This window comes from Squalius cephalus, assembly GCF_949319135.1.
Source record: "Squalius cephalus genome assembly, chromosome: 18".
NCBI classification, from domain to species: Eukaryota; Metazoa; Chordata; class Actinopteri; order Cypriniformes; family Leuciscidae; genus Squalius; species Squalius cephalus.
The window spans coordinates 20,205,718-20,217,913 of NC_137139.1; the positions used below are offsets into that span (position 1 = coordinate 20,205,718).

The window sequence follows — 12,196 nt, forward strand, 5'->3', positions numbered from 1 at the left end:
TTCTGTTCACTCATGTGCACGCTCACAATGACGCATCACTGAAGTAGGTGATGCTCTGCACGTACTCCACAATGCACCAGTTTCCACCATAAAACACGAGAATACTCGATGCAAAAAGCTTCAAACACAACATCCACTACTTATATCCTCCATAACGTCAAGTACATTTAATCCATAGCCTTTAGATAAAATAAATAAAAGCTTTTAATCAATGAATTAAAATTTCCGCATCCCTGTCGAAGGCGGAGTCTTGCCGGTTGAAAACGTGCCTTTTGCCATGCAATCTCATTATCGTGCCGCGTGATGCGCGTCTGACCAATCACAGCGCGAGAAGCGCGCTCGCTCTGACCGCTTCCTGATGCTCAACATTTAACAGTGCGCAACTCCATCAGCCTTCTGCCTTCTCTGCTTTGCACCACGGTCAGCATTCGACTTCCCTTGCACTGGTTAGGCCAGATAAGGTAAGGTGAATTAAGGGCGTTTGTTGTAGCTTCTATATTTTAGCAGTTAGAAACATTTGTCATGATAATTAAGATGTGCCAAATCAATGGTCGTGATGTTCGACCGAGTTATGCAATATTGAAGGTGATGCTGTCGTGCGGTGACGTCCTCTAGAATCTCAGTATTCAGTTACTGTTATCTAAATTTAACATTGCAACATTTATGTCACGCACTTGTGAGTTATTTTTAAGAATAGATACATCTGTGATCTAGGTTACATTAAACAGGTTCATTCAAAATTATAAAAGGCTATTTTATGTTGGAAGTAGTTCGTCTTAGGTTACAGCTGGTCTTTTGACAGCAAACTAAAACGAGTCCCAGTTTGACATCGGATATCGGAAAGGCTTTTAAATGGGAGACATTGCTGTTATTTATTTTGTAGCTTTTAAACGTTGCAAATAGATTTATTTGAGACTGAATGAAATGTAGTGACAGATCACCAAACCCATTTTAATGGTCATTACCATGTTTAAAGTCCTGAATTTGAAGCTAAATTGAATGTAATTCTCATTATCAGTCTTAAAATTGATAGCAACACATTCTCGACCCATAGCAGACACAGGAGGCCTGGCACTTGTTACTGTCTGTCTCAGATAACCCAACCCACTGTGTTGTGGCCAGTGGGAAGTTTCCACAGACATTTAAGGCTACAGGATTTTCCATTGGTCCAAATGAAGTGGTTTTATATGTTAGCACACCATGTTGACTGGGCAGGAAATGGTGATGATGAGGAAATGAGTCTTGTGATATTCATGGGAAAGGGTTTTCTTGTGACATCCTGGTCTAACAATGAAAATATTGTTTTTTGATGTATTAATGTTTGCCTAGATGAGTCAAATAAATCCTTTCAGAAAACTAATTATTTTAAAGAAGGTCAAGTAATTAATTCATTTGATGGATGATTAGTGTCCCGGATTAATTGATTAACCCTTCAACGGCATCATGCTTGAGCTGATTCAAGTGTTACTTCATATTTCCAAATGTCCAGTACAGCTGCATTTTTAGGTGAACAGGTGCTGACAGCCGAAAGGCTCAGCTTTTCTTGGCTGGAGAGGGAGCTAGTCAACTGCATGTCATTAAGTTAGTTTATTCTCAAATCTTGCTGCCTGTTGCTCATGTTGACTGTCAAAAAGGGGTGGATTACTCAGTTTGAATCTGTAAATCCTCTGGTGACTGCATCAACTGAAACTCCAAATCATAATAGGAGTTTATGCTGATGGTGAAACGGTACCTTCTTCACATTTGACTCAAGTTGGAGTAGAGTAATAATTTCCTAGTGGGGAATTCACCATGGTGAAACAGTACCTTCTTCATCTTTGACTCAATTTGGAGTAGAGTAATAATTTCCTAGTGGGGAAATCACCACAAGGCCTTCAGTGGGATTAGCTTTGACCAAATATGCAATTTATAGAATAAACTAATTGTAATAAATATGAATACTATTTATAATAAAAATAAAGTACTGTGAAGTGAACTTAGGCATCACAACATTAGTGTACATAATAAAAAAAAGGATATTTATTTTGTGTTTTGCTAATTATTATATTAAACTGTGTTAGTTATATTCAAATTTAAATGTAACCTAAATATAAAATGACTTGATATGGATATCGATACCAATATGGTACCGGTATATAGTGCATCTCCAGCCTTATTTGTGTTATTTTATGATTGTCTGATGTCCCTATCAGCTCCTCATGTTCTTAACATGTTATTTTCTTCTCAGAAACTGCACCATGTCTATCCTGAAGATCCACGCTCGTGAAATCTTTGACTCCCGTGGAAACCCCACTGTGGAGGTTGATCTCTACACTAAGAAAGGTTTGTAATAATCAAATTGTCAAGCACTTTTAACATTTTCAAGCATTTTGCATTGTATTATTTACCACAAATAGTTTTTTAATACTCAAAAAATAATTAATTACATATATTATACATTGATCTGACCCTTCTTTCAGGACGTTTAATCCATTCATCCATTTTGCAAGGTTGACATGCAAATATAAAACTGAGACCATTTCAGAGATAAAATGCATTGCCCACAAACTGTCTCTTCAACTGCTGTGCAGAACAGTCCATTACATGTCCAACATCAATACAAAGCGACAGTAATTGACATTGTATGCGATGTTATTGGGGCGTAGAGTCTGAATGCGGTGGTAGTTTCACATGGGTGAGCTTCTGAATGGCTCCCTGCCTATTCAGGCCCTCATGTTGGAGTCCAATAGCCCAGAGTCGACATATCAGGTGGTAGGTGGTTATAAATAGCCAAAGTAATACATACCACTTGGATTGCATTGCTACTGTATGGTGGTGCTTTGCACATGAACACAGGATTTCTTTTTAAAAGAAATGAATTTATTTAGCATGGATGCATTAAATTGATGAAAAGTGACAGTAGACTATATTTATATTTTAAATTGTAATAATATTTCACAATATTATTGATTTTACTGTAATTTCGATAAAATATATGCAACCTTGGTGAGCATAAGAGACTTCATTCAAAAACATAAAAAAAGCTTTTTAATGGTGTACGTTAAGACTTTGCCATTATTCTCATATTAATGTTTTGCTCATTCACAACAACATTCAAGTATATACATGATTTTAGAACTTGCTTTTTGTCTAGTGCCCTGCACTCTAGTCTAACACAAGGCAGTGTCTTGGCCTCTAACATATTATGCCCAGAGATTTAATTATATTCAGTGACCATTTTGAAAGATTGAGGCTGGCAAGTGAGCAAATATGTAGAATGTCTCTCCTGCCAGATTGTATTGAAGAGAGAGAGGGAGTTGGCATACACTGCCAAGCTAGTACATACTTCACTGTGTAAGATGAAGGTGCTATTTTTTTAGGGACTAACGTGTAAAATGTATATTCATCCTTTGCCAATGTTCCTGTACTACTCTCTGTCCCAGATGAAGTGCAGACAACTCACCCAGATCTAATGTGTCTGTGTGTATTTGAGCGCAGCTTAATGAATGTGTTTTGATTAAACAGTGTGAGGTTGGGCTGGTAAAATACAGCCTAAAGTATAGCTTAGAGTTGTTTTAAATTGTTTTAACAATTTTTAAGAATTTGGCAAATCATTTGATATGATAATGATTGGATCAGTGTATTAACACAGATATGCTACAAAGAGAACTAGGCATTATTCTACTTAGTTTTCTTATTTTGTATGTTTGGGTACTCTACTGTTGCTTGGTGGAAATGATTGGTTGGGTACAAAATCGCTATGTAATAGTTGATTTTTTTTTTTCTGGTTAAGCTTTAAATCCGTTTTCATCTGCACGCTCTGGCAGTCGACTCGTCTGCTCGCTCTGGCAAGCCGAGCTGATTGAATATGGATGTGCAGATTTGCCACACTTGGAGTTGAAATGTGCCATCATGAAGTGCACGTGTGCCAACCTCAACCTTTCTCTCAGTCGGTTACATCACAAGAGGAAACCCCCTCGACAACACTTCCTACATTGAGTGTAGTTGATAAAAAATAGGCTTGAGGCTTCATGCTTTTTATCAATTGTTTAATCAATCAATTAGTTTTGTTTTCCTTTAAGCACTATATATATATGTGTAATCCGCTGGCGGTATGCAGAGATTCTATACATTGTGATTCTGCTTCTGCGGTGAGGAGGTGTGTCCTTTCATTCCTTATATGGTACCCTGATGGTTCCTCAGTGTTTCTAGTAGGGAATTCTGGAAACAGATTTATTTGAGCAAAATCAGCAGAGTTGTTTGTACATGTACATTGAATAAGGAAACCTGTGAATGGTTATACATATTTATTGTTCAACAGGCCTCTTCAGAGCTGCAGTGCCCAGCGGCGCATCCACTGGCATCTATGAAGCCCTTGAACTCCGCGACAATGACAAGACACGTTATCTGGGCAAAGGTTGGTATTTCAGATATTCAGTTTGTAGATGTTGTATTTCAAAGCATCTCTATCCTTTACAGTATAAAAAAAATTATTCAAGTTTTAATGTTTGAGGAGTTTTTGAACATTATTGCATTGTATATTGTTAAAGGTTTTTGAAATGCATTAGATTAAAATATAAATAATGAAATATACACAAAACTATTCAGTAAGAATGAAATTAATATTCATTTAGCAAGGACACATTAAATTGATTGAAAGTGACAGTAAAGACATTTATAATATTATAAAAGATTTCTATTTCAAATAAATTCTGTTCTTTGAACTTTCTATTCATTAAAGAATCCAGAAAAATGTAAAACAGTTTCTGCAACAATATTAAGCTGCACAACCGTTTTTGACATTAATAATAATAAATTTGAAAATTAGTGTGCCTATAAAAATCTAATTTAATTTTCTTTGTGAAACTCATTTTGTAATATTATACAAATGTGCATAATATAATGTTTATTTCATATATCATAATAACCATCCAGTAAAAATCTGAATGAAATTCAGAATATACTTTTATTTATTTTTTTATTTTTTTAAACATTCATTTCTTAATTTCTTTGAAATATATAATTCCCTCACAGTTTTTTATTTTTAATGGTCTTTCCATTGGCACTGCAGTTTTTTCCTCTTCTCTCATCCTCTGTTTCTTCTGCCGTCTTTTCTCCTCTGTCAGGGGTGAAAAGAGCTGTTAAATATGTAAATGAGTTCTTGGCACCTGCTTTGTGTAATCAGGTAAATTAGCGTGTGTATTAACTGAAGTGAGGAACTTAACCCCTTTTGATATAGCACAGAAGCAGCATGAGCGTTTGGGTTTGCTTTGATGACTAACCACGGCAGGTATTTGTAGGTGATCACAGATGTTCTCATTGACAGTACAGCACTTACCTGCTCTGTGATCATCTAGTCATGTCTGCTCTGCATGTTCATCCACTCCTTGGCCTGGGTCAGTGATGGTCTGCTTGTGTCCCTGCAGGTGTCTCAAAAGCTGTTGAGCATATCAATAAATCAATTGCACCTGCTCTGGTTAGCCAGGTAGGAATATTTGTTCTTTGACTAACATGATAATGTGTACTGTTGTTGAGCTGTGGTTATTCGTAATATGCAAGACAAGTACTGTAAGATTATTTGAGAGAATTAGATAAGTTTGGGACCATTATTTGAAGTGGTAAGTGTCTTGTTGTGAACACTAACTAATGTTTGATAGAATATTAGAATTTAGTCATTTCTAAAGACAGTTATAAAGATAAAGCCCTCCCCCTAATCTCACAATGCTGTGAATGCCATAACGTTGCATTTGTTCTAAGCTAAATTAAGTTTGTGTGGACATCATACTCCTTGTAGAATGATTAATATTGTCATTAATTAATCTCTTGTGCTTAAACAGAGCGTTTCAGTCTTGGAGCAGGAGAAGATTGATAAGCTGATGCTTGATATGGATGGCACAGACAACAAGTGTAAGCATATTAATATGATTAAGTGTTTTTTTTTTATCATTACAATTCCTTTAGTTGCCATAACAGAATGTATTTATGAAATGAAAGTGTTATTTATCACAGCTATTTTATAAAGACTCTGAAATATGCATCCATTATTTTAATGAATGTGCTCTCTTGAATCCACAGCAAAGTTTGGTGCAAATGCCATCCTGGGCGTTTCCCTGGCTGTGTGCAAGGCTGGTGCTGCAGAGAAGGGCGTCCCCCTCTACCGCCACATCGCAGACCTCGCTGGCAACCCAGAAGTCATTCTCCCAGTCCCTGTACGTACTCAGAAGAATAAACAGAATAATTATTAGTCTTTTCTGCTCTACATTACAATGTTTGATATTTCCATCCACCTATTTTATGCAAATGTTGGGATATCACTTTTTTGTTAAGTAAACCTAAAGGAATTTTTGTATTAGTTCGTCATGTTTACATCAAGTTTATCAAAGCGTCTGTATGCACGCTCTAAACCACTAATAAGTTATCACTAGCTATGTTTCCATCCACCTAATTTTGTGCGCATTTTGGGATATCGCATTAAAAAATGCTGGATGGAGATGCCAAAAAATGCATAAATTAAAAAAAATTGCATAAAAAACATGCACTCAATTGATGGCTGATACATTTTTTTATCCGATAAGACGACAAGTGCATAGCCTACGATGTAAACACATTTACCGAATAAATCTCTCGATGCGCAACAAAAACCTTACGTGAATTGGCCTCAAAAGTGGATGTGAAATCTCACAATTCGGATCATATTACGGTTTTTGAATCACGGATCGGATAATTTTTCCGATCAGCAAGAATTGGGGGTGGGGGGCAAATGTAACTTTGTTTTCCATTTATTACTTCAAGCAACACATTAAGTACTTCAATACCACAGCAAAAACTACTAGCCTAACTAATAAAGTTCAAACATTATAAAAGGAAAGTGAACAGTCAGTGAAAAAAATAAGAACAAATAATTTCAAGCCTAGATAAATACAATATAACAATGTTACAAATAAATTAATGTCTAACTGTAGTATTCAGGTGCAGAAATAGAATAATTAGGTCGAAATGTAAAATAACACTAGTGTTCACTGTATAAATTTTATATAGAGTAATGTTTGTTAAAGCTGTTTTGTTGTTTGATTAACATTAATGACATACACAGCAGCAGATAGCCTATTTATAGGCTGCTGTCACTTTAAGAGCTAATGCACGGATCCAATATACTTGAGCTGGAATGGTTTGAAATTGCTTGAATTTTGTGTGATATTCCCATTTTGCACATAAGTTGAATATGCAGCTTTGGATGGAAACATAGCTACTTTCAATTAAAGAGTCATAGTGGCTAGAACTTCCATTTCTCTTTTGCACTATTTTGTCACGCTTTGTAACAAATTGGGGTTTTTTTCCAGTTCTGCATGGATGGAAACATGCCTAAAATTCTATATTGCTTCAGTTGAAATACATTCAGCTTATGTCAGCCAAAATTGCTGAATTAGTGCATGCTTGATTGTTCAGGTCTGGAATAAATTTCCCATGTACCATAAACAATACTGAAGTATGCAAACTCTGGCACAATATAAATAGACTGTCTGTTTTCAAAGGCCTTCAACGTTATCAACGGTGGCTCCCACGCCGGCAACAAGCTGGCCATGCAGGAGTTCATGATCCTGCCCATCGGTGCCAGCAACTTCAAAGAAGCCATGCGCATTGGTGCTGAGGTCTATCACAATCTGAAGAATGTCATCAAGGAGAAGTACGGCAAAGATGCCACCAATGTGGGCGATGAAGGTGGCTTCGCCCCCAACATCCTTGAGAACAAAGAAGGTGAGATTCTGGAGTTTCATGAGGGAGTTTAGATCTAGAATGCCTTACATTTTTATGGAGCAGATTTTTAAGGATGTAAATGCTGCAGGACTATGAATTGATGTAAAATAGCCCATATTTTTACACAGAACAACACCATAAATATAAAACATATTCATGGTAAAAACAAACTTGGGGAATTAAAGGTAACTATTTAAGAAAATACATATATTTAAAATCAATTCATCCTGTTAGCCTCTGGCAAGCAAACTAGTACAGATATGTACTGATAAACAATATGGTATAATATAGACTGATTGTAGATGACACAGAGATAACTTGAGGAGTCAGAGATTACTGTTATCTTGATGATAGATAAGTGAGTTTACAAACATGACCATTTGAACAACAAAATCCTTGAGTTACTGTGAATCATTACCTAAACTTATACTTCAAAACTTATTTCTTTCCTTTAAAAAACAAATGTTTTTATTTTAAGATCTTGTGCATTGCTATAATTGAATTGAAACTAGTGAAGTTATGCAGCTGTGGCTCAGTCTCTGGGGAATTCTGGGAATGCTCATGACCTTTGTGCTGTCTGCGAATCAGTCATACCATCTGCCCATCTAAGAGAAAAACAATGTAGAGTTCTTCACATTTAACTGAATTACTTGCTCTTTGAATGTGTAAATATTTATCCTCTTCTTTACCAGTATTATTTTTTTTTTATCTCAATGTTAATTTAGTTGTCCTAAAATATTAGTCAGGAATCCAAAAGTTAGCACCATGAAATATATCCTCGAGATGATAGATCCTCGAGTTTAAATAAAAGAACAAATCAGTGCCTGAACTCATCTTTTTGCTATAGAAATATTAATGATTTGTTTTGAGCACTTAAAGTTGTAAATGGGCATTTGACATGAAACACCTTTGGGAAGTTAACAGTCTGCAGTATGACGTGCTATACACATGTAGTTTTTATTCCTGTATGAGAAACCCTAAACATAAACTTTGCTTTATATATGAATGATAACATTTTAACCTAAAATTTTTCTTTTTAAGCTCTGGAGCTGCTGAAGAATGCCATTAGCAAAGCCGGCTACACCGACAAGATTGTGATCGGCATGGATGTGGCCGCCTCTGAGTTCTACAAGGGTGGCAAGTACGACCTGGACTTCAAATCACCTGATGACCCCAGCCGTTATATCAGCCCTGACCAACTGGCTGACCTCTACAGGAGCTTTGTTAAAGATTATCCTGGTCAGTTGCCCTGATCTTTAGTGATACTATGTGTTAGAGTGTGATACTCCACTGTAATCCTCAGCTGGCCAGTGACAACTTCTTTGTGCAGACCTGAAGACAAGTTTTGTGATAAATTAGTATATAGATTAACATTAACAAATTTTAATATAGAAAAATATGAATTGTTAGTTAAGGATCTTATGTTAACTTATGTTAAACCTTATGTAAAGTGTTACCAAAAACACACGTTTTACTTGCCTAAGTATGTTTACCCAAACACAAATTCCTCCCTCATGCATGTTGGGTATCTTTAGATCTTCTAAAAAAAGACCCAGCAGTGAATGACATAGACCGTGCTGAAGGGGTGTCTCGGCAGGGGTGATTTAACCCCCTTGAGACCAGTTCCCGGGATACAGCATTGCCTGTAGTAGGTCTATATTCATGAAACAATTGTATTGCAGGGTACATTCAAAAGTTTTTGGTCAGTAAGGTTTTATTACTTCTATTAAGAAATTAATACTTTTATTTAGATTAGAATAATCTACATTTCATAAATAAATTACATTTTAAAATATATCACAAAAGAAATTGTGATAATATTTCACAATAATACTTTTTACTGTATTTTTGATGCAGCCTAAGCATAAGAGGTTTGTCACAATTTCAAAATTTCAGTAGTTAATTACCAGTACCATTTCATGATTCTTTATACCAGTTTTGCAAAACTGCAAAAATCCTTTATTTAAAAAGTTTAATAGAAATAGAAATATTTACGTATTAAAAATAATGGCTTTAATTACTTTAAAAGCATATCTGAAATATTTTAAAGTAAACATTGCACAGATCTCTTTACTTGCGTTTACACGGCAAGACCTAATAGAGCCAATATTTTGACATCTCAAAAAATAAATTAAAAAACTTCCCACCTGTTTACATTTCCAAACAAATATGTAGATTTTGTGATTGATATGTGCCAGGTGGTCACTTCAGCTCCAGCCCAAATCAATCAAGTCTCATCTTTGCTTTTCAGTGGTCTCCATTGAGGATCCATTTGACCAGGATGACTGGGAGGCCTGGAGCAACTTCACTGCCAGCACTAGCATCCAGGTGGTGGGTGATGACCTCACAGTGACCAACCCCAAGCGCATCGCCAAAGCTGTGTCTGATAAAGCCTGCAACTGCCTTTTGCTCAAAGTCAACCAGATCGGCTCAGTCACCGAGTCCCTTCAGGCGTGAGTGTTTCTAATATCTCACACGATGGTTGTGGATATTTTTAAATAAGAACTAACTCAAATTTGACTACATTTGATCTTGTATGTAACGTCTTTTGTTTCGGTTTTCCATTGTTTAGCTGTAAGATGGCCCAGTCTAATGGATGGGGTGTAATGGTCAGCCACCGTTCTGGAGAGACAGAGGACACCTTCATCGCTGACCTTGTTGTCGGACTCTGCACTGGCCAGGTACATGGTTTGCCAAACACCCTATTATCTATGGCCGGCCAATGCTGTGTATGGGATCAAAAAGTAAATTGTCTCATTTTCCCCTCAGATCAAGACTGGTGCTCCCTGCCGGTCTGAGCGCCTGGCCAAGTACAATCAGCTGCTGAGGTGAGCTTTTGCGTTTATGTATTATTATTGCACTCTTAAATGCCCTCTGATTGAATACTTGATTCTGATTGGGCAATCGCTGCATTATGCTGTAAAATATTTTTGCATAGTAAAATTTCCTACCTTTCAAAGATTTGGGGTCAGTAAGATTTTTTCCAAAGAAATGAATCCTTTTATTCAATTAAATTGATTGACAGTAAAGACATTTATAATGTTAAAAAATCAAAAAATTTTATCAAATAAATGCAACCTTGGTGAACAAGAGAATTCCTTCAAAAACATTTGAAAAATGTTACCGTCCTCAAACTTTTGTTTTCTCTTTTTGTGATTACTTTTTTCTGCATTGTTTTGTCTTACTAAAGCAACTATAATAACTAGCGTTAAGTCCCAGTCTGTACTTCTTAAGTTGTTTAAACGGAGTGAAATTCCAAGATTGATTCTGATAATGTTTGACATCTGCAGGATTGAGGAGGAGCTTGGTGACAAGGCTCGTTTCGCTGGAAAGAACTTCAGGAAGCCCATCTGAAGCGGCGGCCCGTCACCGGTCTTAGTGTGCTCATCGTGCTTTACTCTCCTACACAAAACGCCACGCAAAGCCAGCTCCTGTAGAATGGAGACTAGATGGAAAAGCTGTATTCGAAGGTCCAGATCTGTAGTCTATGGCACAGTACACTGCTCTCCGTGACGGCCCCTGCCCCCATCCATGCTTTGGTATCCAAATAGCATCAGTCCTTTAATTGTGTCTGTGTGTGAGAGATCTTTGTTTAGCTTCTTGTGAGTTGTTGTGTTTCTGGTGCTCCACTGAGTATTTTACGAAAGAGCTGAAGTTGTTCACTGCGCCGCAGTGTGCAGCACGAGTATGTGTATTGTGTTGCTTTTGAAAAGTGTTAGTTCTATATGTGTGGCATAACAAATAAATTATCCCTATTAAAAAGGAAGAGTGTGGGTGAAGTTTATATTTATTTATTAAATAATATAATTGTATTTTACATATGTATATTAAAAAAAAACTATATTATTATTAATTAGCAATATATATCTATATATCTATATATACCGGTATATATCTATCTATCTATCTATATATAAACAAATTAAAATATGTCTTAAATTATTTATTTATCATTTGCAATAATGTGAATGTGAGAATGTGTATATATGAAATTTATTTTAATTATATAATACAATACAATATAATTATATAATATATACATGCAAATTATAATATATTAAAGTATATACATTGTTATTTGCAGTTTATATATTTCTATATATATATATACACACACACATAATAGTGCTTTCAAATCGATCTAACATAAAAGTTTGTTTATATAATATATGTATATATATATAATTTTATGTGTGTGTGTGTGTGTGTGTGTATCTGTATTTGTATATACACATACATATATATTATATACACACACACATACAAATATATATATATGTATATATATATGTACACATATAACAACAAACTTGTGTGTTAGATGTGATTAACAGCACTAATATATCAAATTTAAATATACATAGTAAAATAAAAATAGTTGGCTAAATTACAATACTTACATACATACATGATCAGTTAATACAATAAAATATAAATTAATTATTAATTATATAGTCAAAGT

The 12,196-nt window shown here is 35.5% G+C and overlaps 1 protein-coding gene across 2 annotated transcripts; it reads left to right on the forward strand.

Annotated features, from left to right (window-relative positions):
- The first annotated feature begins 321 nt into the window (after window positions 1-321).
- eno1a (enolase 1a, (alpha)) lies at window positions 322-11,500 on the forward strand. Of its 2 annotated transcripts, none has more exons than XM_079848813.1 (12): window positions 322-461; window positions 2,228-2,322; window positions 4,301-4,396; window positions 5,106-5,164; window positions 5,817-5,886; window positions 6,055-6,188; window positions 7,512-7,734; window positions 8,776-8,973; window positions 9,986-10,187; window positions 10,307-10,415; window positions 10,504-10,562; window positions 11,025-11,500. In XM_079848813.1, the coding sequence occupies exons 2-12, from the start codon at window positions 2,238-2,240 to the stop codon at window positions 11,086-11,088; spliced, it is 1,299 nt and encodes a 432-aa protein (XP_079704939.1). In that variant the 5' UTR covers window positions 322-461; window positions 2,228-2,237; the 3' UTR covers window positions 11,089-11,500. The 2 variants fall into 2 exon arrangements, with proteins under 2 accessions (XP_079704939.1, XP_079704938.1); XM_079848812.1 differs by lacking the exon at window positions 5,106-5,164 and adding an exon at window positions 5,406-5,464.
- The last annotated feature ends 696 nt before the right edge of the window (window positions 11,501-12,196 follow it).